The 26,536-nt window shown below is 36.8% G+C and overlaps 1 protein-coding gene across 1 annotated transcript in view; it reads left to right on the forward strand.

The window, feature by feature from the left end:
- LOC107226657 (lymphocyte antigen 6G) overlaps positions 1 to 25,177 on the forward strand; it is a 64,267-nt gene extending 39,090 nt beyond the window's left edge. Inside the window, exons 4-5 of the mRNA XM_015667542.2 lie at positions 10,300 to 10,357; positions 20,634 to 25,177. Coding sequence (XP_015523028.1) covers positions 10,300 to 10,357; positions 20,634 to 20,782 — 207 coding nt within the window. The 3' untranslated portion in view covers positions 20,783 to 25,177. The remainder of the gene's footprint in view (positions 1 to 10,299; positions 10,358 to 20,633) is intronic.
- The last annotated feature ends 1,359 nt before the right edge of the window (positions 25,178 to 26,536 follow it).

Raw genomic sequence — 26,536 nt, forward strand, 5'->3', positions numbered from 1 at the left:
TGATCCTGATAAGAGTTTAGTCGATTCGAAAGATTCAGCAGATTAACCTCAAGGAAGTGATTCAATAAGTACTTGCTTATTTCTTTTCAAGCAGAAATGTAGACGATAATTATTTAATAAGAAATCTCCAACAGTTGGTATGAATTTATTACCTCTTCTCCGAGTTTGTTGAATCTTTCTCAACTTCGTTAATTTACTAGTTAAATGCGAAAATAAAAACAGAGAACTGATAAAGTTGAATCACTCGAATGTGAAAGGTAGAAAAAACACCGTTCACCAGTTACAGTAAATATCGTTCTGCTTTGCAATTTGAGCTGTAAAATTTGACTAGCACAAGTGACAAAGAATGTCAAAGTTCAAAAATTTCGACAAGCAAAAATGATGAAATAAAAAATAAGTTTTGATCGCACACGTCCGTTATGTGCGTGCTTATTGTGAATCACACGGCTGCCGTTCCTTCAGGATTTCCCGCTTATTAATACACGCTCATTATTTGCTTTTTATCCTGGAGCGAGAGACCCTTTGCTCACCAGCCAACCAACCAACCAACCGCGCGGATCGTTCCCGTCATTTTGAATGACGTCTACTATAGAGGGGCTAAAAGCGCAAGCGTCGCTTTTGCTTAATTAATTTTAATTTGACGATAATTATTATTTTTTTCTTTTTTGCCCTTCTTTTCTTTCTTTTTTCGAGAGAGGGGGGGGGGGGGGGGGGGGTAGAAAGCTTTTAATACCGTCATAGAACGAACGTCCAGGACAAGGGACGTTCGCCAATGAACGCGTCGATCACTGCAGCGAAACAACGACAGGGAGAAAAAAGTAGTTTAAAATTAAAAGAGAAGATCGCGAACCGCTGCGAACCTAAAAGTATCTCACGTGCCGAATTCCGCTTGAGCTTTATTTTTGCGATCGGCGACGAAAAAATTTTTGACGGCAAAATGAGAAATTGGAAATAGAAATGAATAAAAAAAAAAAAAAAAAAAAAAAAAGAAAAGAAAAGAATTCCTATTGCTTACAACGACACTAATTAAAAATCACTCGGAAATCTTTGCCTTCGATGTTCTTTTTTTCTCGTTATTTTTCTTTCTCTCCTTTTTTTCATCGCGGCGTTTTGCTTCTCTCTATTTTTTATTTTAATCTTTTCTTTCGACGGAAGTTTTTCAGCTTTTTTCTTTATCTCTCTTTCTCTCACTTTCGATTCTTCTTCTTGTTGGATTTAGACGTCAATCGGGGAAATTAGACTCGTTAACCGGAACCCTCGAGTCGTAGATGAACAAGGACGACTTCGCAGTGACAGCGAATGTATAAAGTAAAATTCAAATCAGGCTGACCGGCTGGGGTGAATCGATCATTTTAGATACACACATAAAATATATATATATATATATATATATATACAGGGTGTCCCTAAATTGCCTCCCACGGGCTAGCCAGCATAATACCTCGTTAAAATCAAACCGAGAATTTCTTTTCCGGAAGATCGTCCGACGCATAGTTTTTGAATTATAAGCGATAGCGCTAGGCCAATCAGAGTGCACCATTTCATCTAGATTTGCCGCCACGGATATTGCTGTTTTGTTCGTCTGGGTGAATTATTATTATTTGCTTACGAATTAAATATCGGCACCTCCCCTCTTTCGCTGCTGTACCCCTTATGCTTGAGGATGCGCTTCTGTTTACACACACAAGTGTGCGCCCATGGATGTGCGGCCGGCAGCGTATGCCGCGGCAACAATACCGAGGTCAGCGCTCGAGAAGGGGTACAACAGGGAGAGAGGGGAGGTGCCGATATTTAATTTGTAAACGAATAATAATAATTCACCCAGACGAACAAAACAGCAATATCCGTGGCGGCAAATCTAGATGAAATGGTGCACTCTGATTGGCCTAGCGCTATCGCTTATAATTCAAAAACTACGCGTCGGACGAGCTTCCGGAAAAAAAATTCTTGGTTGGATTTTAACGAGGTATCATGCTGGCTAGTCCGTGGGAGGCAATTTAGGGACACCCTGTATATATAGGTAACAAAATATATTGGTTCGCAAAACACGTGCCGTTCATAAATCGTGCGCATTATAATAATCGAACACAATAAATACGACATACTTTACTTCAACATACGCTGCAGGTAATTCCGTTCGATCGGTTATGCGTATACCAAATAACTCGACGTGATTCAGACAATTGCACGAAATTGAATAAATTATCCAGGGAGAAAAATAGAATATAAGAAAGAAGAGGATACGTGAAGGAATAAAATTGCATTGAAATTTGAATGCAGCTGCCTGCGAAGAAGAAATAAATCAAATTATACAGTTTGATAAAATTCACGTGTTAAGAATATAAAAAAAAAGGCTCATCCGCGGTGACTGGCTTCATTGATAATGGCGATGGCTGCATGTATGGGTCGTGAACAAAGTTTAGCAGAACTTGGAACAATGTACATATGTATGCACGGGACGAGAGAATGAAAGGGAGGGGAAGAGAGATGAGGGTTAGTGAAATGGAATGGCAGGTTATGAAAAGGGGCGGCAAAGCGAAAGGAGGGGAAGTCTAATTAGAAACTTGATGAAAGATCGGAGGGTCAAACCGCTCCAAAACTCATCAGTCAATTCTCAATACTAGGTTTATACTCGGCGTGCGGGCGATAATTTGTTTTTACGGATTTGTAAAACCAAAGGGATATTTCCCAGCCCCCTTAAAAGTATTTCCCACAACTCATCCCACAGGATTCGATATGATATCCCCAATGATAAAACTCTTCTCCCTGAGGACTTGTGAAATTTTTTACACCGTCTGTACACACACATGTATACGTATATACGTTCGGCACTTACTTGTAACGTAACTTGGATACGTAAATTATAAGTACGCTTTCAACTCTGAAAGGGTTGCACGGATTTTCTCAGGGGTGGAAATTTCATCGTCGTCTCGCAAATCCTCTGATTTCAAACATTCGGTTTAATCCCAAGACTTCGGGGTATGAAATCCTTCCTCTGAATGGAAACGCGTTGTTAATTAAAATTTCAAAAGTTTCTTATTTCATGGTCTCGGTGACTTGTTTGATACGCAATTTCCGGATGGATGAGAAAATGTAGAAAAATCGGAAAATAGAATCATCGCAATACCGAATTTTCAATGATACAAAAATCTATCGTAGGATATAGAATTTCAAGATGTAGAAAGTCGATGTACAAAATTCGAAAATTTAAGAAGGTTAAAGTACAGAAATATAGCAATTCACATTTCTTATTCATTATTGTATGTTGGTTTTTTTTTTTTATATTTTACATGAATTTCTACATTTCGATTTTTCCGTACTTGGATTGCCCGGATGATTGAATAATATAAAATAAATCCCAGATTTTCCGGAAAACCCGATACCGTCACCCTGTTATTTTATAACGCATCCACACTTTGACTTTTCCATACATTACCATTGCCTAAATTTCAAAATTGTGTTTATGAAAATTCACCATTCTGACCCTTGTATTTTCTAATATATTCACCCTTCAACCCCAACTCGCAATTTCAAAACATCCAAAGTTCGTAAGCCCACCATAATAAACCATGTAAATTGCACACGGTACCTTATTTGAGACCCAAAGTAAACTGCACCAAATATTATTTTCGACCTTCACCGAGCCCTGAAAATCGCGGAGCTGAAATCGTTCGACGCTAATTCGCATTCTACATCGAAATCGATGTTGCATATTACAGAGAACGATCTGCACGATTGCGCGATAACTCGAAGAACGAGACGTTCGGCGATAGATCGAATTCCTCGATCTTGATCCTCGACGAGAGAGAAAGAACGCCGAGCTGCAGCACGAACTTTGCACATACGCTCGCGTAACGCCTTCAATTTTCCGCGAATCCTCCGATTTTGCACGTCATAAGTCAGACCACGACCGCAAGCCCGTTCACCCTTATACCCGAACCCCTGGAAGCTCCTCTCAGTTACACTTTATACCCTCGTCCGTGAGCATTTAGGATACCTTAGCCTCGACGCGTTCCTCGCGAGGGCAACTGGATCCCGCACTTCCACAAACCGTGCCAAGTGGGGATCCGACCGCAATCGCGTCCCATTTCTATCCAAAACTTGTTCAAATAGCGCACAAGTGCGGGAAACCCGCATATATTTACCAACCGCACGATTACGATCGTATCCAAGGTGTGAAACTTTTTTTAACAATTTCAAATCAGCGGTAGAATAATTTCTTTCAGTTAAAATGAATTGTCAATTGCGAATTATTGTTACAATTGAATAGTAACTTGTCGGATCGCAATTTTCACAAAAATGTTCGTTACTTGTTCTCCTTTGATAACCGTGGAATTTTTTTCAAATTTTTTATACGAGAATTGTGACGCAAAGAGCTTTTTGAAAATCACCACTTGTTGTCGCTTTTTTAATAACATTTGTACACATATTGAACATGATTTATTGAAAACCACTTGTTTTAAACTCCAAGCAAATTAAAAAATTCAGGTGAACAGTTCGGTCAAAAAAGTATAAAAACCGTAAGATTATAAGGAACAGTCTTTTAAAATTAGTGTAATGCATTCAGTTGTGATTAGTGTTATCAAAAAATTGTCCACCTTGGCAGGGAACCGAATTGAGAACGCGATTTTTCATAGAAATATTAGTTCAATAATTCAGATCCATAATCAGACAATGAGACTGGTCACATGAAGAAAAATTTTGCAAAGCCAAATTCCTATACTTCGGCTCATTCTGTCCTTGAATATGTTTCACAAAAATTGAAGCTTTCATAGATTTTCCATAACATTAGAAGTATGCCGTAGGTATCGATTTTTTTTTAAATCGTTTTTAGAACAACCGAAGAGCCGAACAAAAACTCAAATTCCAACATTTTATTTAATTTTTAATTTTTTTTGTCGTTCTGACTCAATTGAACTTGATTAACCCGAACTGCACTTGTTCAGTCCTTATAATTTCGTAATTCTTTCGTTCGGAAACTGTTTTGCCTGGACCGAAGCCTTCGCGCATCCTTAAAGGATCCAGGATTTCGGTGTTCATTTCATTAGCAAGGTTGAAAAACTTCATTTTCAAGCGATTACAATTAGTTTTGCACTTCTAAAGTTAAATTCGAAATTCCGAAACAAGTGGATACAAAAAATTTTGAATGTCGCCCGAAATTTGCAGATAGATACTCTGTTCTTGGCCTGCAGACGCTGCGTGGATTATGATTATATTGTATGAATGAGCGAAAATTACAGGCACGTATATTGAATGGGACTTGGCCACGAGTTGGGGCTTGACTGTGAGGGTGGAGGTGTCATTAGGTGCAAAGTGTCGGCATCAAGGAATCCCGAGTAACGTTTGAAGGGTCGCAGCTGGTCGCACAGAATGCAAGAGGCGTGCAAACATAAAGTTGGAGTGTCGCGCCGAGAGGGAAAGGAAATGCAGAGAATAAATCAAGTCCAAGAGTGAAACGAAACTTTTTTTTAATTTTTCTTTTGTCGTCAAACGGAAATAAAGGGGACATCGAAAAAGCGGAAGATCGGTAAATTTTGCACTTCGCGGACGGCGTTTGAATTTACGAATTTAAAATAATACGCTCAGAAGTGGGTACAGAGTTAAAATCGAGAGAAAAGGAGGAATCGTTCTATGAAAATTTATGAGAAGAATCAATTTTCGCAAATACGTGAACGACCAACGGCAAATTGATCCTTACAGCTGGCGGAAGCAAATGAATTCCTAGAGCTCAACCAGCTGGGAAATGAGTCAGTTGGCGGGAGACATTCCCGGAATTTTGCTAGTTCCTCGACACATCCCGAGTCCAGATTCCAGTTGAGATTGGAAGCGTGAATGGTGGGGGAAAAAATAGAGACGTAGTGTCTCGGGACTCGAGGGTCGGGATTAATGGAGTCGACCGCTTCACGAAGAGACTTTTGGTATCAACGTTTGCTTCGAAGTTTAAACTACGTACCGTGACAATACCTTGAAACTTGAAAATCAACCGCGCATGCGCCAAATAATTCAATCTCATTGGTCGGCGAAATCTTCCCGCAGCGATGTTCTTGTCTGCGAAGCAGGCGAGCCAACGTACGCAAAATGTGTACGTTTGAATTTTCAAAGAGCATAAACGTTAAATTCCGACCGTTCTTTGAAGAATCGATTTTCCGACCCAGTAACAAATGCATCCCAAACCTTTCCGAGTCACTGCCTCGATTATTCGAGATTCTAACCTCGAAAATTCGTATCAAATACATCGCCGGCGGAAACAGTTTGACAGCTGAAAACTCCGGATGGCCAGCCTGCACAAACAGCCGATAAAACTCGCGCATGCGCGGTTGATTTTCAAGTTTCGAGAGATTGTCCCGGTATAGTCACTGGAAATTGATATCGACGTTGTTTACAGTCAGTTCAATACCAATCATCGTACCACGACGATAAATCCATTTTTCACTGTACCAAACGTCGATTTTTGGCATACCTATCCCTTGTCTCCGCGAATCGATGCACTGGGTAAAACGAGTTGTGCCAAACGAATTCGCTTCCTGGGCGTATTCCTTATTCCGCCAAGTTCCAGCCTCGGTTGGCAAACTGTTCGTGTGACAGAGATGAACCGGAAGAGGGTCGAAGAAGCCTACGACGATGATGATGGTGATGATGATGGCCGCGGTGAAGGAGAAGCAGAAGAAAACCTCGATTGGACCTCTTCGGCCGCAATTTTGCTCATTTACGTTCTCCCGTTATGGCCAGCCCTTGTTGCCCTCGCAAATTCGATACATTGCTGTCGTTTTTCAAACACTGGGTGATTCCTCTTCGCGCCAATTGCCGGAAGTGGGTTAAGGGCTTCATCATTTCGTTCGAATGGCCATGCGCTCAACTATCACAGAGATGGCTTAAATAAACAGGGAAAGCGTTGCTGAAATAAACGGCTGTTTCTTTTTTTTTTTTTTTTCTTTTGTTCTTCTTAAAACGGATTTTTGAACCGTCCTGCAACAGTGATTTGGAGTAAAATAATTGCGCAGGGTTGAGGGAAATTATAATTGATTGCTTGTACCGCAAATGTATTTGAAATCGTAATTTGAATACGAAAAGACAAACGGTGAAGATTCGAACTACAAATACAATTGCAACATTTTGCAATGTAATGAAAATTATTCGTCCAAGACTGTTGTAAGTGATGAAATATCATTTTTGATTTCAAGTATATATCAAGTTCAATGTTTGTTCGAAAGATTATCGATATTATGAAATGTATAACTGCATAATTTTGCGGTTTGAACACATTATACAATGTATTCGAAGCACAATTATTTTAAATATTACCCAGCCTGCAAATATGGAAAATAATTTCTACCATTTACAGTACGATTCTGCTAAATGAGAATTAGGAAATTCGGGTAACGATTATACATTCAACTTGAATAAACGCTTTCGAACTTCGAGAACAGATTATAAATATGAAAATTAAATGTAAGCTGAATATAATTAAATGAATGCGGATGGTGTATTGATCGTTCAATTTTCCGGTTTACGTTTCAGAATCGTAAACTACACGAAATTATATTTTCACTTGCAAGACACACTCGCGGACAAGAATTCGTTGTTAGACAAAGCTGAGAAGCAGAGAGAGAGAGGGAGAGAAAGAGAGATATGTATACATATCTACAATATTCGTTTGTCTTGATCGTTCCCGAATTAACGTCAAGTCCAACTTCCCGCTCGTTGAGAACTCTCGGAGCGGCAATCTCATTTGAATTAGCTTCAGCTTTTGAGTTCGTTGCCAAACGACTCGAGTGTATTATTATAACCTCTGAATGTACACGGATGCACATGAAACACTTCAAGTTCCGTACGCTTTTTCATATCTCGTTACGTTGTTACTCATGAATATTTCGGGATAACACATAAGTCATGAGAACCAACTACTTCACTTGTTATACCGTAAATAAATACCTATTCGAATTTGAATATCACTGGATCCTGATAAAAACCGCAGCTAACTGACGTGAAAGAAAAAATTAATTAAATTTGATTGAAGCGACAGAAAAAGTTCTCCACTTTTCAAAACTGCGTTTGATTTTTAGTGTCGAATAACAATGGGACAAGGGTTTCCGACGAGGGGAGTTTATTTACTCGGGCAAGAAGAAATAAAGAAAACGGAAGTAAAGATCCAGGGACTATATCGCCATCTATTGTTGGCTTGACGTAGATTTACGTAATTCAACAAAATACACACGTCTGCGCATGAATGTTATAAATTTGTTCTGTGTGTGTATAAAGTGCGATAATTACGACGACATGAAACCGGCAATAAGATACATTAGCATCCGGCATTGTTCGCAGCTGCGTATATCAAATAAATTACGGTTAAATCGGGGTATGTCAACTTTCCAAAATGGGATCACGGATAGGATTTATCGTCAAACTTTTAGCGTATCCAGCAGTTGAAAATAACCGATGGAATATGCATTTTCAGCGAAAAAGCCTGATCTTGGCGAATATGAAGAAAGCCATTCCGCATTAGATACTCGGGAACTAACAAAAAAAGACATGATTTTTAGACATTTTCAGTTCTGTGTACGAGAAGGGGATGAAAACTGGATATTTATATATTTTTTATTTTTTTTTTTGTGGCCAAGTACACATTTTGTCGTATATTTTGTTACTTTTAAAAAAGGAGGAAAATGGTATGATAATTAAATCGGTATAAATATTCCAGGGATGTTGAAAATATGTACAAATAAAAGAAACTCGAGATCCTTAGAATACTTATACCGATTTGATTACCATCCCATTTTAATCCCACTCGAAAAATTTCAGGATATATACCATAAAACGTTCACCTAATTCTCACATAAAACAAAGAATAAAGAGAAGAAAAAAAACGAAAAACAAAGGATGCAATTTATTTTCATCCCTTTCGCGTGTACAGGAGTTAAAATGTAGAAAAAGCTTCTAACCATTTGCCTTAGAATGCATATCACATTCGGAAAGCTGAGAAATCTTCTTCACAACAGAATAAACATTGGGTCATATTTTTCTGACGGAAGAATGTGCAAAAAATTAGAAGACAAAAATTTAATTGCAAAAAAGTGACATTCAACCTTTAGGGTTGAGCTTTTTTTAGCCTTGTTAAAAATTCCTTTATCCTCGACACGTTAACGGTGAAAGAAAGGAAAAAAACTTCTAATTTTACAGAGATATTCCTCCCAGGTGCGATGTTTCGACAGTTTTACAAAGCTTGGCAAATATCGCCTCTGCAAGCTTTGCTGATCGTAGTATAAGGTATCTATTTCACGTTCGTTTCCGCATCGACACTTGACGGAATTGGCTTTGAATGTTACACGCACTGCGTCCGGAGTGCTGAGGGCATATCCGCCTCGACGTGTACACAATAAGATCAGGCGGGTTTGAAGGTTCGCATCGCATGGGGCAAAATGAGGAGGGGAAAGGCAATCACCTCAGACATGGCTCGAGCTGTGAAACTTTGGCCAAAGTTTTCGGCTCGAGTTTCGCGAGAGCTTTCAGGATTCTGACCTAATACCGCAGATTCGGCACGCGGCTATATGCATATATATGACATAGAATCTTACACCTTGACGTTGAGTAATCTGTTAATCACAAGATTCAATTTCGCCAATCGGTTTTGCCCCGTTGCGTGAAATGAATCGATTGGATAACGCATGTCAAATAATTATATTCACAAGCTACGAAGATATCCTCAAGAATAGAAAAATAAAAATACTGCAATTGTGAAAAGTCTAAAGCTTAGATATCGCTGTTTTATTTTAAATTTCTCAAAAATTTTTGTAAAACTAGTACTACCACGTTTATTCTACGAAGGGTTCGGTATATTCAGAAGACTGTAATTTCATTCGAATCCATTGAACCGCTTTTTTTTTTTATACGTTCGCAACGTTGAATATTTAATTTCACAACGTCGCACCGATATTGATTTTAATAGATTAATGGGAATATTGAATTCCATAGTGAGTAAAAGAAACTGTTCCAGAGAGATTATTAAAAAGTATCGATTTTTGGCGGACCGAATATCCAGTTCCATCCTTTTAGAGCCGGGTGATATTTCGATTAATCGTTTATCAAACGTGCATATAATTACGGTCAAGATTTTGTATATTTTGAACTCCGTGCGAGCTCGTGCAAACTGTAACTCCGCCTCATAAATACTGACAAAGAATTTTATACGTTTTTTCAAACAAATTTTTCTGAAACTGAAAGAAAAAATTTTCCCGCACTGAACTAGAATGTGTACAATTTTGAATCACAAGATACGATGTAATTCTTCCTCTTTTGTTTCAGAAATATGTCAGCGAGGGTTCCATTGTTCGAGACTGTGTACCGGAATGCCAACAGAAAGGTTAGTTTGATAATAGAAAATAATCGAGCCATTAACTCCCCCCTCCCCCCCCCCCTTCCTATTCTTGTCTTCATATTAATTTTGATCACTATTTACTGACATCCAATTGAGCGAAATGATATAAAATCATTTGATTGAATATATATTCAAATTATTTTAACACTCCAAGTTATTGTACATAATAATAATCATAATTGGCTTTCTGGAATAAAACGTATAATTTTATTCGTGCGGACTTGAATAAATTTCCTAGATTAAAGCGAATCGGATCGCATTAAAATACAGTCGTGAATTGGAACGTTTGATGAAAACAAAAATTTCCCCTTCTCGAGATAACACGCATAAGTAGTAAAGTATGTTGAAATAATTAGGTCGTATTTTTACTTCTTTCTTAGTAATGATATCTGCAAAGGTTATGCAGATAAGAATTCAGCTACTTGGTATGTATGACTGACCTCACACCGTCTTTCATTTAATCAGTTGAATTCGCGTCAACTTTACAAGCCAGAAAAAAAAAAGAAAATCGTTCTTTATCAACTACCGAAGAAAAAAATATAAAATTGAGCGGAATATTCATGAGAATTTCCGTGTTGGGCGGAAATGAAACGCATCCGTAAGACATTGCGAAGCCGCACTTACGGCTGTGTAAGATTTGGAATATGGTTAAGCGAATAAAACGGAAAAGTCAAAAGAGTGACGAAAGAATAAAGGGCGAAAAGTAGCGAATAGAAATTCTTGCAAAAGAGAGACTTTATCGGGAATTTCGTGTACCGTGTAACGTGCGGATTTGCATCGCTTTTGCATACAGCGAAAAGCGCGGCCGCATCGATGTTAAAAATTCTCTGCGAAAAGCCCTGGAATATCCATAAACGTTTTATATTATATAAGAAAGCCAGGGGTTTCTTTCATTCGGAAAATTCCAACCTGCAGACTTGAAAAATATGGGAAAAATAAAAATCTTCCGAGATCTAAAGGATACAACTCTTTCGCAACGGCTCAACGCGATATTGCAGCGGATTTACAACGTCGTCGAAGATGGACGAGCAGAATTTTTACGTTAAATACAGTCTTTTTGAACATCAAGTACAAGGAACGGTTTACTTGTTTTTCTGAAAATTTAAACGCTCGTCAATAATAAGTTAGGAACTGGTACGAGAATAATAAGTTTATAACGTAAGTTTAACGTATTCCAGATAAAAATAAATGAATACCTTTTTTAAATATACACGATTTGTATGGTGATCGGTTTTTCTTCTTTTTTGAAGATCAGTATTTATATCAAATAGTGTAGCAATTCATTGGTTTTCTTTAAATACTCCACAAACCCAGTCTAATAATAATAAAAATTTCCACTCAACTAATGTTGCGCATTAGCCTGAATAATGATTGAAATTTATATACTATCAGACAAAATCACATTTGTCAAAGCGAATCTCTATAAAATATTTAAAAACATTTAGCAGAATTTTTTTTATGTGGATACTTAATAGTAATCAAGACATTAAATAATGTGATTTTGAAGGCGATTTTTGTGAAAACATTCATTCCGATACAAATCGTACCCAAAAATTGCTCGTCGAGTAACGTACACTTTTTAAAAAAAATTTTTTACGTGTAGAAAATCATTGTGTGTAAACAGCCGCTGTTACTGAGGTAAATGAAAATTTACGGGTTTTCATTGAAAACGCGTAAAAACTGAGCAGATCTATACTTTCTCTCGTAAGAAAGTAAACGATTAATTATTTTCCAACCGGATGGTGTTGAAATAAATCATTTCGCCATTTGTGCACCTGCGAAAAGTCCGAGGTTGAAATTTCGGTCTTCTTATTGATCGAGCATTTACAGGGTGGGAAACACTATTTTTCTTCCTCTTATTCTTCTAGTAAATCTTTCGCCAGCCGGTCCTTCGGTGTGCGGAAAATCCATCTTCAAAATAATGGGTCGCTGGCCGACATGTCGAGGCCCTCGTCCGCTAGAATAGACACTTTACTCTGCACGGCCAGGCATCGATCCGTCGTTACACGCGATTAAACATTAATGAATACTTAAAAGTATTGGAATACTAAAATCGAAAGAATCCACCGCGGTCAATATTTTTTTAATCAAACCCCTTTTTTCACATTTTCATTTTGCATTTGTTTATTACTTTCGAAGTTTAGTAATACACTTGTTCGTTTATCGCTGCTATTGCGGTTATTATCATTTGCTTTTCAAGTTTGGAATATACGTTTACGCATCGTACAGGCTTTGTTTTTCTATTTTCCTATAACGTGAAATGCGGTATTATACATTATACTACATAATTGGTTTAATTTTGAATTTTCGATTAAATTTCAGTATTAGATTCATTATTGCTATTGTTTTCGCCGATAGCTTGAATTCAACCCGCCTTAATTAATATCTTCATTATAATTCGAACAGTTCTAGTTTACAAATCCAGGACGATACAAAAATTGTCTATAGTATGATGTCAAATATTGCATTGTTAAAAAAAGATCAAGATTCAGGTTGTAGTAACATTATCCTAACAAAAGACTAAAAAAGAGGTTTTTACCATCTGATAGCTATGGAATAATTTTTAAAGAGTTGAATTTCCAAAATCCCTGCACTGAAAATATTTAGCCGCGTCAGGATTTACCGAATTTCGGAAAATCCCAAACTGGCAAGTGCACTGAGAAAAATTTCATTTCTTATAGTAACTAGAAAAATTGAGTAAAACAGGTATCGTTAAAAAAACTGTTTGAATATTATTGGAATTACGAAAAACGAAGTACACGTAATCATTTTGCGCTACTGTCGATCCTTTTTTGGCAATTGCAACACAAAATCAGTTTTCTCGGTTTACTCTACTTTTTTAGTTAAATAAGACTTTAACGTCAATTTATCGTTGCACAAGCATTAAATTTTCGCAACAGTTGCAAGAAAATCTATTAACAGTGTCCGTAACGAGAAAGAATAGTAACGGATACTGGACTTTCTGGTAACAACTAAAAGACTAATTTTCATTTTCTACCTAGAACTATATTTTTCGATTGTGGTAAAAAATGAAAGTAGTCAAGGACTGAGCGGTAACCGTAACTAAAAATTTCTCTCAGTGTGACGATTTCACCTGAACATACGTAGCGTTGTAAAGTAGAAGAAGCTCCGAGCAGAGAAAAAAATAAAAGCCCCCGGAAAAACGCGAATTAATCAATAATGGAAAACATGGAGTGCAATATACCTGCAGGTCAGATCCCGAATCGCATGATACAGTAGAACCAGCAAGATTAAGAATTTATGTGGGCAGCATCCTTGGCGAAACCGCGTAGAGAGATACCCAGCTATCTATACACAAGGTATACATCCTGCAGAATAGCGTAAACTGAGTTGAAACATGAGTCACGTTGGCCGCGTCGAAACTCGGAAAGGGGTTTGGCCGGCCATCCGATACGCTGAGCTTTTTTATATCTCATCCGTTTTTTTGCGCGGTGAATTTTCATCCCCGTTACACCTGCGCTGCGCAGGCGATCCGCTGGACAAGGACTAAAGGTCCTGGAGACCAAGGCTCTGATTTACGGGGAATACCTTGAACACACAGATGGACCTCCGTGCCAGGTGAAATACCCGGCTTGTAGGTAAGCTCGTATTTCTCCAATTCCCGTATCCTCGCGTTTCTGGGACAACCCGATTTCCTTCCGACTCTAAAAACTCCGGCAATTTCATCAAAAATCAACAAAGCAGGAACAGAACGCAGTATGAATAAAAGTTGGGAAAAATTTCCGGCAGGGTTATTTGTGTTGATAATGGTGAATATGAACGAAACAACATCCTTGCTATGTTTAATGTAATAGAAATAAATGTGAGAAAAGTCGAATGTCACAATTAAGCTAAGATGCGAACAACCTGAGAAAAGGGTTTGAGTAATTGGGACCTTCCAAATGATTAAACTCCGGTGTTTTTCGTACGGTTCTAACGTTTTGGGGTCATTTTACTCGATGATCTAATTACCACAAATTTTCTGAAAAGCATTTGCAAAATCGTATACCACGGTGTGGTTATAATCCTCAAATGTTGTTGCCGACGAACATTTATTGAACCGTACCATACTAACTAAAATATATTTTTATTTTGTTAGCAAATAACTGTTTGTGAGATTTTTTCAGGTATTCTCTGGATAACTCTATGGAGAAAAAGATAAGCCTGAAATTGATTGATTGATTACTGATTGGGTAAAAACACCACAGTTTAATCATAATGTAAGTTCTAGTTATCAGCCAAATAACATTGATGGAAAGCTTGTAGACTGACTTTTCTTTTTTTCCAACTTTTTATTCAGACAATGCAACCCATTTATTATTGAAAATTGAATTATTAAATTCATGGAGATTTTATTGATTCACATAGACCGAGTTTCATTCACATATTTTTTTCTTCCTACAATCAATTGATAAAAAGCATTATTAATTACAATAACGCCAATAATTTCGCTCGGTGACATTTTTTGCGGCTCGACCGATTTACTTCAAATTTGAAGCGAACTATATTCCTTTACAGTTAATCCTCTCTGCCACAATCCGATTTTAGTTTTCTCGCCAAAATAGCAATCGTCTCAAGTTGACATTCAACTTTCGATAAAAATTTGAGACTGTCGCGTTCGATCGACAAAACAAATACGACAATCGTAAAGAAGCTCGGTCGAATGGATTCTCAAAATTCACTCAGTCTTTCATGCCCGTCTATACTCGAATCCCCTTAGCGAACCATTCGTCGATTTCGGTCCATACGTGCTTCGTACCATCCGTCGTAAAAATCGACTCGGAGTCCTTTCATGACTTGGGAAGTGACCGATTCCGTTCTCTAACGCCGATAGCCAGTGTCCAAATCCTTCGAATCCAAGTATCAACCATCAAGGTTTAAGTGGAGCTTTGGCGACTCGCCACCTGAATCAGAGCCAACGGCACGGCGAAAGAAAGATTTCCGAAGCAGCTGGTTGCTGTTGTTCGTTTCTGAAGGGTTCACGGTCTTAAGAGGAGTTCAGGGTCTCACCTGCGGATCCGAAACCAGGGGTGAAATTGTGAAATGCTCTTCGTGTAAGCTTGACACCGTGAAACATTACGCGAATACTGCGGGATTATAATTATGATAGACTGAACAGGTGGCAGGTAACGCAGCGGATGTCATTCGCGGAAGATGACAGGGATGAAATAAGGATTAGCTTGGTTAGGAGGAGGCTTTGGGGATATGGCGTCGAACCCGCCTCCGTCATCCGCGAGTTAACCATCCGTGAAACCTTTTCCCACACTTTTTACCTCATCCGTGATATACGTATACTTGGAAATCACGCGCGCGTTACGACACTTTTTTATTCTTCCAGAACTCTGCCGAATCTTTTGCAATTTCGCGGATTTTTTGACACTTTGAAATCTCACATTCTGCACGTATCAATTTTTTTTTTTTATTCTTTTCTTTTCTCGCCGGGGGAGGGGGGGGGGGGGGGATTTTGTAAAAATTTTGGCAATTGTAAGGCGATTTTTAACCTGGCGTAAAATATTGTATCGAAAATTCCTGTAAAATTTCATTTACTGGGAAATTTTAGTGCTGACGAGTATTCAGAGATCTGTGGCTTAAATAGTTTACAAGGATCAGATCCAGTTTTAAAGACCAAACTAAACATTCTGAAAGTTTGCATGATTCTCTTACAATTATCATATAATTGTACGATGAAAATTTACAAATTTTAATAAACTGGCATACGATTTGTTTACGGTTTTTTTGTTGCATTTGTTTAGGTTTCTCTGCTAAAATGTTAACATCGATTTATCGAAAACGGAGGGTAGAACGGTGAAATTGCATCTTATATAAGCATAAAAAGTAGATTGATGATTCTAATAAAAACCTGCCTTTAGTGTTTTCAATATTCAAACCGAAAATTTCTCGGAAAAAAATTACGAACCGAAGGTACCGAAGTATCGGGACATGGGAAAAACCGCACGACTCGCAGTACATTCCTCATAAAAGATTCTGGATCTCGGAACGTGTGCAATTTCGGTAAAGTGTTGTCGGCGTCTCGAGGGACCAGATCAGTCATTCGAAAGAACGGGTTGGTACCCACTTTTCGGCGTTACAGGTTGGCGTGTCAAACCCGAGCTGCCCGAGAAACACAATCTGTCAATTCGATTGTCAGAGCGGCGCCTTATAGGCGAGGCACGCAGTGACCCTGGGATAAAATAACTAGGAAACGATTGAATGTCATCGATTTTTGATCGGCGGTCGCTTCGACCTCTCCAAGAGGACAGCAAAATGACATCCCCAGAGATCCTGTATCTCGTGCATTGATTACACCGACGGGGTTGACACTAATTTTGGATTGGGAAATTCTACGACTTTTCCACAGTTTCCAGATTCAAAACTGTGATTGTCTGAATACTTCGCGACCTTTCAGATTTAAATAACGAACGAAAAAATGTAGTCAGCTGATGGAGAATTATTTTGCTCTTCACCCTCACGGAAAAAAACCCCAAATTGGGTGAAAATTCGTACCCCTAACTTTTTTCTTATGGGAAATTAGCATTATCCATGAGTTGGGGGTACGAATTTTACACCCAAGTGGGTTTTTTTTTTTTTCGTGAGGGCACACTTCCCTTAAACCGGGAGAAGTGACGTTTTTTATACAAACATTTCTGTCTGTAGTAATTATACAGTCTTAAACTGTTTTCATTTTCTACAATAACCGAAAAGTAATACAGTTCACGGCGCAAAATGAAAACGAGTTCTAGAACTGTAACCAGAAAACCTAATTGTATCTATTATGACTATCTTTTATCTTAATCATGGTCACTCGTGTTGTGCTATTTTTTGTTACTATTGCGTGTGATAATTTAATATTTCCGGAAGAATAACATGATTCATTCAACTGATAAACATATAGCAAATCGAACTACCGCAAAATATAACTTTGAAAACTATAATCACTGAGACCGATTTTGTGGAGACGAACCAGTCCGGTCACCCAACTTATTCGGAGCTCGATTTCACACTGACTGCCGAGGCGCCGGTCGCTTCTGCTCCGCTCGAGCAGTTTTATTCGATGCGCGTACTCGCCGCCGCGCATGCGCAGTACGAACGCGCGAAATCCGTTACCCCCAGACGCGAGTACGGGTTTTTTTTTTTGGTGTGCGTGTACGGTAGGCGTGCACGGTATTTCGGTATACCGAATTTTTTTCGGTATCTCCTTCCTCGAAATTTATCGGTATGGGAACCTTCTGTCAATACCGATACCGAAATAGCGAAATTTCGGTAAGTACCGAAGTACCGAAATTTCTGATAATCTAAATACTATTCAGATTATTGGTATTTACTACAGTTCAATACAGATTTTTCTTAGTCTTTTTTCGACGATGTTTGTAGATTAAATTCTAGCGAAATTTCGGTACTTCGGTATTTACGGAAATTTCGATACTTCGGTTAACCGAAAATACCGAATACGAAACCCGTACCGAAAATCGGTATCTAATTTCCAATACCGTGCACTCCTGGTGTACGGTCCTTTGGCCGTCTCTTCCGCAAGAAGATGCCGAGACCACGATACCACCTCGTAGGCTCGCACGAACTTTCGGTCGACTTGATATTTCCAAGCTGTTTGTCCGCATTACGGAGCTCACGGGTCAGCGAGAACCAAGGAAGACACCTCGTCATACTCTCTCGTTCTCTTTTCTAAACTTCCTCACGCGTGCGACTCATTCGCCAAAGTTCGTACGACGTAACCGGGGTTCGTTTATAGGTGGACAAATTCTTTACTGTAAACTGAGGACTCTTACGAACTTGATTCTCACTTCTACGAGGCAATGAAAGGAACGGTTACACTGACAATGAATTAGATAGGTTAATGTTTAATAAAGGAAAAGAAGCCACATGGTAAATAAACAATGCATTTTCATATCGGAAGACAAATCAAAAATCGCTGATTTGTCGGTTGGCGACAATCGCATAAAATAAGTACCGATTTTGCACTATATTTTCTTGTGATTTCACCGATATTTAAATTTTTGTTTCAAGGATGTACCGGATGAAATTTTGCTCAGTTTAATTTTTTTAAACGCCATTACCCGGCACTGTCACTTTACTTCACGGCGAGTGGCGCCATAAATAAGGGTAATTGAAAGCAGCGGCTACCCTGTCGGCCTGCAGAGCTGTATAATTACACCTTCATCAACATTTTTATCTCGATTTCGGAAGAAGATTTATGCCAATTGTCGTGGTGCCTGCTCGGTTGACCTGCAAGTAACGAGCCTTTCTTTGATTTTTTGTTTTCACTCCATCCAGAAGAGTAACCTTCACGGTTGTTTTAATCACGGTGGATCTTAATATTGCCTAATCTCGGTTATAAGCGACTTTCGGAGATCGGTATATACACTGCAGGCTGGAAAAAAATTACGCACACAAAATACCGAAATTATGGATCCGCTTTCCTTGAAAAGTAAACTTCACATTCTTCATCAATTAAACATTATACTCCCGAAGTGGGAACAATATCTATACTCGAGAAAGAACGCAAAATTTAAGGGGAAATTCTGTTTCAAGTTATTTTTTTGAGAAGATTATTCATTCAGGAACGAAATTAACTGTATAATTCATTCTGTAGGCATTAAAAAATGAACGCATGAACCCTGTCCTGGACACTAGCGGGACGATACGGGATCCGTTACTCTTACATACCTTCTACATAATTCAATTTCAATCTCTATTTATAGATATGATATCATCAAGTATAATAACGCCAAAAATATCTTTCTTTTCTAATTTTTAAATAAATATTTCTGTCTGTCTTTCTTTCAGGTACTAACGTAAACATAAAACTTTTATTTTTGTTTTAGATTAAGATTTATATCAATTAGTTGGCGACAATCCCTCTGAGATTATTAAACATTAAAGTTTCATACAAATGAAATTTGTAGTTTTTAAGTTTCATACAAATGAAATAAAAATTTTTTAAATCATTTATACCAAACTGTAATATCCATTGACACACTACCTGAAGCTTCATTGTGAGCTTTTTTCTTGTTTTAAGTAAGTTGACTGGCCAAATATGGATAGATGTCATTAATTTTTCACGAGATACTCACGCATTGAGTATTTATCAAATAATTGTTATATTTGTAAGCATATACGAATGTCTCTTCGAAATACAAAAGTACAAAATACTGGAATGGTAAATAAAGAAGTTTGAACATTTCACGTTGCTTCAAGATTGTTAAAAATCTAGTATATTCATCCGGTTTCACTCTACATTACCTTATTATATTAAGAAGGAGAAGACTATTGTCAAAAAAATTATCACTGATACACATTTTTTTTTATCATGTTAGCATCGTTCAAAATTTGATTTATAACATTGTATCAATATATTGATTATAATCGTCAAGTAGCAATTGAATTGACAACTGAAAGAAAGAAATGGAATCCGTTTCAATCAATTCGTAGAAAATGGTCTTCGGAATACCTGAAATTAATGAAATGAAGCAAACCTACTTAATTTTGCAGCAACGTTTTGAACCCATTTAATATCCAAACTTTTGTTAACGATTCTCACAAGTTTTCTACCCTAACAACGAATTGATAAATACTCATAATTCCTCAGCCTCGCAATAAAATTTGCAAACAGTATCGATTCCTACCAACCTACAGCTTCCTCGACACTTTTCATCACCTCGCATCGACGCGGGAGAGTGGATATACAAGTAGAGAGTTCTGAACAGAGATTCCTATGCCGCCATTTACCGACTAGGAATTCTGTCCGATGAGGGTTGAAACTATGGTAATGCGGGGTAAATAGTCAGTAAGGTTACGTAAGCAACGAAACGATCCGATGATCGATGGAGTCAATCAGAGTGGAAATATCCCCTACCGCCGAATATTTTAGGAAAGGGTTTGTCTCTTGGCTCAAGTGTCGGTAAATGTCGGTAAAGAAATCTGTGTCCGGAATTCTCCTCGTACGTTTACTCGGTGGAAAAAAATTCGTCCCGAAATGAATCTACCTAACAATCAAAAGGGTGAGCTTGCAAAGACCGGCTGATAGTTGAAAGATAGCGAAGGTAAATGGGGAGCGATGCAGTTTATATCGATTCTCATTTTCTCGGGATACCTATATGTCTACATCCATAGTTTTCCAGTTTCGTAGGGCGAGTCGTCCGAATCAAAAGGGTGAGTAATTCCCAGGGTATAATCCCGAGAATTCGCAACCCCGAATCCCTCTGCCCCGAATATCCCGAATTGAGCCGACGCGTTATCAATGTTTCAGAGTCCTGGAGCACTAAAACATACTGCTGTCGGGAAGATGGATGCAACTCGGCCCCCGGATCGTCGTCGTCCACTTCCAGCGCCATCATGTGCGCCTTGGCAGTGTTCCTCAGCCTCTTCCTTCAGCAGTGGAGCAATCTTCGTGGCTAATAACGCTGCTCCGAGGGATCCGTACATAAACAACAACCGCGGGCGGTAACAGACCGTGATTAATTCCCCATCTCACCCAGCGTCTCTGCTTCTTCTTCTTCTTCTTCTGCTTATTCTTCTTATTCTCCTTCCTATTCTTATTCTTCTTATTCTCATCCACTCAGACTTCACGTTCCTTTATCTCATTTCATCGTTCTCTTCATGCCCACCTTCCACCACTTTAGCTGTCCTGTGTATTGTGATCGGTAAACAAACGAACAAAGGAGAATCGGATACAAATATCAATAACAATAATTATATAAATAATAATTATAATACGTTATCCCTTGTTTCTTTATTTTATAGCGTTTAACACCGCGAGCCTTTTTATTTTGCGAATATTAAAACTTGTCAACGAAATTCACGAAATTTTATCCGAACCTTGCGGTTTTTCTTTCATTTTCCTCTCTCATCATTCGTTTTCCTCAAATAAATATTCGCTCTTTCTAGTCAATATCATTATTACTATTATTGCTATTGGTATTATTAGAGTACATAATAGGTATATTTTTTCGTTGCATTATAAATTTGTAAATATACGCAACTTTGACTATTACTAATAATGATATTATTATTAATAATAACATAGCTTGTAAACATTGAGAAGATACGTAGTTGTATAATCAGTTCTCATGAAGGATCACATTCTAAAATACTATATATAATATGATAACGCGATAAAGATAATTGTAACGATAACGATTACAATACAATAACATGCATACATATATATATATATATATATATAGAAAGTATAGAAGTATAGAAAGAAGAAGAATGAAAGAAAGAAAAAAGTATCGAATTGAGAGGAAAAAAAAAACACATTCATAGGTATGAATGAAACGAGAGAAAGTCGGTAAAACGAAATGAAAAAAAAAAAAAAAAAAACAAAAAAAAAAACCACAAACACGCGTCGTGACAGTATAAATAAAATCATCGCGCTTAATGTACTTATATAAATAATAAACGAACACGAATGAGCGCAGCGGTCGATATAATAAAATGCAAAAAGCATATTCTGCGGGAATTCGACGCCAGATTGATACGATAATTTCGCTGCAAACGATTTAAACCAATTGCCCCCGTGCAGCGCCATTAATTGCAGCAGCAGCAGCAGAAGCAGAAGCAGCAGTGCCGACTGCTGCACTCCATTTATTTATTGGATTTTCAATCAGGCGTCGATGAGGGCGTGATTTTTATACCGCATGCGCCTGCACTTTTCGGTTGAATTTTTCACCTTTTGTTAGGTTATATTTATATACATATATACATATATATATACGTGTATAAATTGCCTCTCTCTTTTGGTCTCTGGGTGAGTAATAATTCACGGGAATACCTGCATAAAATACACACAGAGACCCTCCACGTGAATAATTTCGTGCGATTTTCGAATCTGACGGCATCGACGAAATGCAGATTTTATTATCTCCACTCAGACGAGACGATCTATTTATTGCAACCTCGTATAAAGTAACTTCAATTTCTGCAAATGACGAGATATTTTTAACGGATTTCACGATCAGGATTGGATAAATAATGCGATTTTTCATCAAACAACGAACTAAAATCATCCGAGGTTGTTGTACAAATATTCGAAATATTGGGAAATATTCACTTCATAAAATGCACTATCATTTTTTAGTAAACAAATCTGGATCAATAGTTTTTCTTTTTTTTTTTTTTTCTTCCGAGTAAATGATTACCGCAACGCGTGACTATTGAACATTACATCGGAATTTGTTGGAAATGCATTTTACCAAAGATGAATTGCGTTTTTTTTTTTTTGTTTCCTTCGTGTTTCTTCCGCTTCGCGAATGTAGCAGAACGAGCGTAATAATATGACGGTAAAAAAAATTCCGCAATTACGATTGACAGTACAGAATCAATTATAGTACATTATAAAACGTAAATTACTACGCTATACAATGATAAATCTACCAGCAACTGAAATACTAGCGTTATAAATTATTATTAAAAAAACGTCTAAGCTTTACGTGGAATAACTACATACAGATAATGTTAAATGATATATATAATATATATATATATATATATAGTGTATGGATATGTATACCTATTACACTTGTAAAATTATTCGAAAGAGAATAAAAGGAGGTGAAAAATAATAATGCTAATGATAAACGAATGAATAAAAAAATTGAATAAAAATAACAGTGTTAAAGTAATGAGGAAGGAAACCGAAAATTTAATCGATTATAAAAAAAATCATGATAAAATATAGCTTCGACAGCTTGATAAAATATATATAAACATACATATATATATATATATATATATTAATCACCGTTTACTAAATAAATATTACAGATATTATATAATATTATTATCGCGTAGTTAGTTATTATTTTAGACGAGTATTATTCATTCAAGTAACACGTGTATAATTATTAAATTATAAAAATTACTCTCAAACGATCGACGAACCGAGTACCTATAGAAAAATAAACGATATATATATTATAAACATTCTGTGAACGCAGGTGTTATAAAATAGTCCGACGACACGGAGTGTATAACATTTTTCTTTTAACGTAATCATTGATTAAAATCGCGAGAAAATCATCGCGAAATGATTTTTTGTCTAGATTGATCACATTTTGTGGGGGGTAAAGAAAAAAAAAAGGAAAATATTAAAATTGATTTGAGGGAATTTTATCCAGTTATAAAAAATGAAATGAAAAATAATAACAATAATAATAATAATAACGACAATGATAATCTAACGAGTTAGAAAACAGTACCAAAACATCTACGTAACTTATACAATGCATTGAATATTATTATACATAAATTATTATTATATGAATAAATGGCATACATACATATTGAAGTTAGGAATTTAGACGGTAAGGTTTATTATTACTATTACTAATATTATTACCAAGATATATACTAAAATATATATAATAATACGTATATATGATCCATTATACCTTAAAATATAATTATTACTACACTTTCATAGAAGATAATTTATACAAAATTACACGCGTACGATTATGTGCATATATGTTAAAATAGTGGCAAACTTATACCTAACATTGTATTCGTTATAGTTATTCGCACGTCATATTGAGTCAGCTATTTAACGCGATATTGGGTGTTATTTGCATAATTTCCCTGTAATACGATCGTATTTGCAAAAGTAGTGGGAGAAAGAATAGAAAAACTATTTCTGCTGGCGGTTCTTTTGTCGCTGAGGAAAAGAACACAATTATTAATTTCGCTCACCGTCGTGTATGCTTCACCATCTCAAATTGTTCATTCGATCATTATTCTAAAATCCATATAATTGACTTTTTTGATTTTGATTGCAGCAAGCTTCAATTCCAATAGTCGAAGTTAATCTTCCCAAATTTTAACGCACGTCCTTCCTTGCACGCAGAAATATAGTCGTATATACATAGTTTTATCCTTAACCAAACTTTTCGAAAACCGTTTGGATATTCTCAGCACTCAGAAATCTAACGTATTATATCAAATATTAACATTTAACGTGACGTATTATAAGTTATATGTAATCAATCAATTTCACTTGTAATCAATATAATTTAATCAGTTTCTCACTATCGTTAGTATGATTATTGTTGTTCTTGTTATTATTGTTATTATCATCATCATCATCATTATTATTGTTATTAATATTGTTAATGTAATCATTACACCTATGCCCAGATTATGCATAACTTTATTATCGTACGAAATACTTTCGAGAGAACTTTGTGAGAGATATTATAGAGAAGTTAATTTTTTTTGCGAACATGTAGATCAAAATATATAGTATATAATATGCATTGATCATTTTTCGATCAATGGTTCGGCACGCAATGTAGTATTAGAAAATTGAAATTCATTACAAAAATTATTATGCACAGTTCTATTCCACGAATATCTATATAAACAGAAAAAAAAATTGAAAAAAAACCACATGCAATTTTCTAAAATCATTGTATCGTACCTGATATATATCATATATATCAGAAACTGGCAGTACGGAAGGAAAAAATTATTCAATCGGTAGACGAAGGTACGTTTAACGTCGATCGTTGAAAATCCGTATCAATTAATTATCTCATTGATTAATCATTCTCGTCCCGATTGAACCGAACAATCATGTTTTTCACCCAGTGCATCATCTTTGCATTATTACATATTATATTATACACATAGCACGCCGAATAACGCGCAGAAATAGTTAAAAGGAAAATATATATATACAAATATATATACACATAAAAATCGTATTTGATGAATAAATAAGATAACGAGCGTTATATACCTGACGGTATGTATCTACATGGAAAAAAAAAAAAAAAAAAAAACACAGACACACATCTACATCACAGATCATAAATCGGGTACCTAAGAAACTATGTAACAAGTTGTACATTTATAATAGAAGATGCAATAAAACATAATCGAAATCGAAACACATGTGTGTCAAAGTTGAATTTTGACGGCACTGAGAATTTGATGATGAAAATTGAAAAAAAAATTCTTTTCTCCCATTTTATTCACGACTGATAAGTTTCACTCGTATACGAACAAAATATCTTTCGAATTATAATGCAAAACGGTCGCTCGTACGTAATTATGTGAAAAAAAAAAAAAAAAAAAATCTTTTTTCGGTTAATATGAAAAATTTGTCAACATTATAATTTTTCCAAGCTATTCAGGTACATATTTTTTACTTATATATTACTGCAATGTAACTGAACGAAAGCTGTACGTTAAGCTTTTTTTATTTGAGCATACAATTTGTCTAAGTCCGGTTTTTAGATGTCGAGGAAGGTTTTGAAACTTTCGAAAATCTACCGTTCTACTTCATTGGTTCAACTTTGCAGAACGGTTACAACGTAACTCGAAGAATTATCAGATTATTTGAGAAGCCTGGCTGTGCAATGTGCAGGAAGAGGGAAACGAAGCCTCAAGAATGATCGAAAAGAAGAGAAGAAAGAAAAAATACATCAGCTTTGTTACGATATTTATTTTAGAATTTGTACGCTCTGTCGTCCATATGATTTCACAGAGCGTACCGATTCTTCAATAAGTGTCGTTAACGACAAGCCTCGTGAATCCCGAACATCACGGTCCTCGGTCAAACAAATTTGCCGCATCATCGAAGGGTGAGTCTGTTTTTTACTGTATAATATTTCGCCAGGATTAAATATCCGGAAATTTTCTCGTGTGAGAAAAAAACGAAGATAAAATTTAGAGCCTGAAACAGGGACAAGTGATTGAGCTTTACGAGATTTTCTTTTCCTGAGAATTATTACATTTCATGTACTGCGATAACTCGCCCGGTGCTGTCGAAGTAAAAGCTCTTTGTCGAGGAATAAGAATCGAAAGAGGGTAAGGAGCTTTTTTATACAGATCGACCGCCACGCATTTCGAGGAGTTTTAGTTGAGGGATCATTTTTTACAACGGTGATCTTGCAGCTTTTTTCCCCAAGGCTAAAGCTCCCAACGGCCGATATACGTACACTTTTACCTAGAGATTAATGACTTCGCGAGTAGCGACTAATTAAAAATTCATTTCCACTTCCCTGTCAAATTCTACATTATATGCGTGCAGCTTCCCCCCCCCCCCCCAGCTTTTAACGGGGAAATGAAGATATTCAAATAGCGATTTGAAGAATTTAGCCAAATCCCACGGAGTGATGATACAACGTTTTCAGCTCTTCTTTCATC

Source organism: Neodiprion lecontei, chromosome 4 (genome assembly GCF_021901455.1).
Source record: "Neodiprion lecontei isolate iyNeoLeco1 chromosome 4, iyNeoLeco1.1, whole genome shotgun sequence".
NCBI lineage: Eukaryota > Metazoa > Arthropoda > Insecta > Hymenoptera > Diprionidae > Neodiprion > Neodiprion lecontei.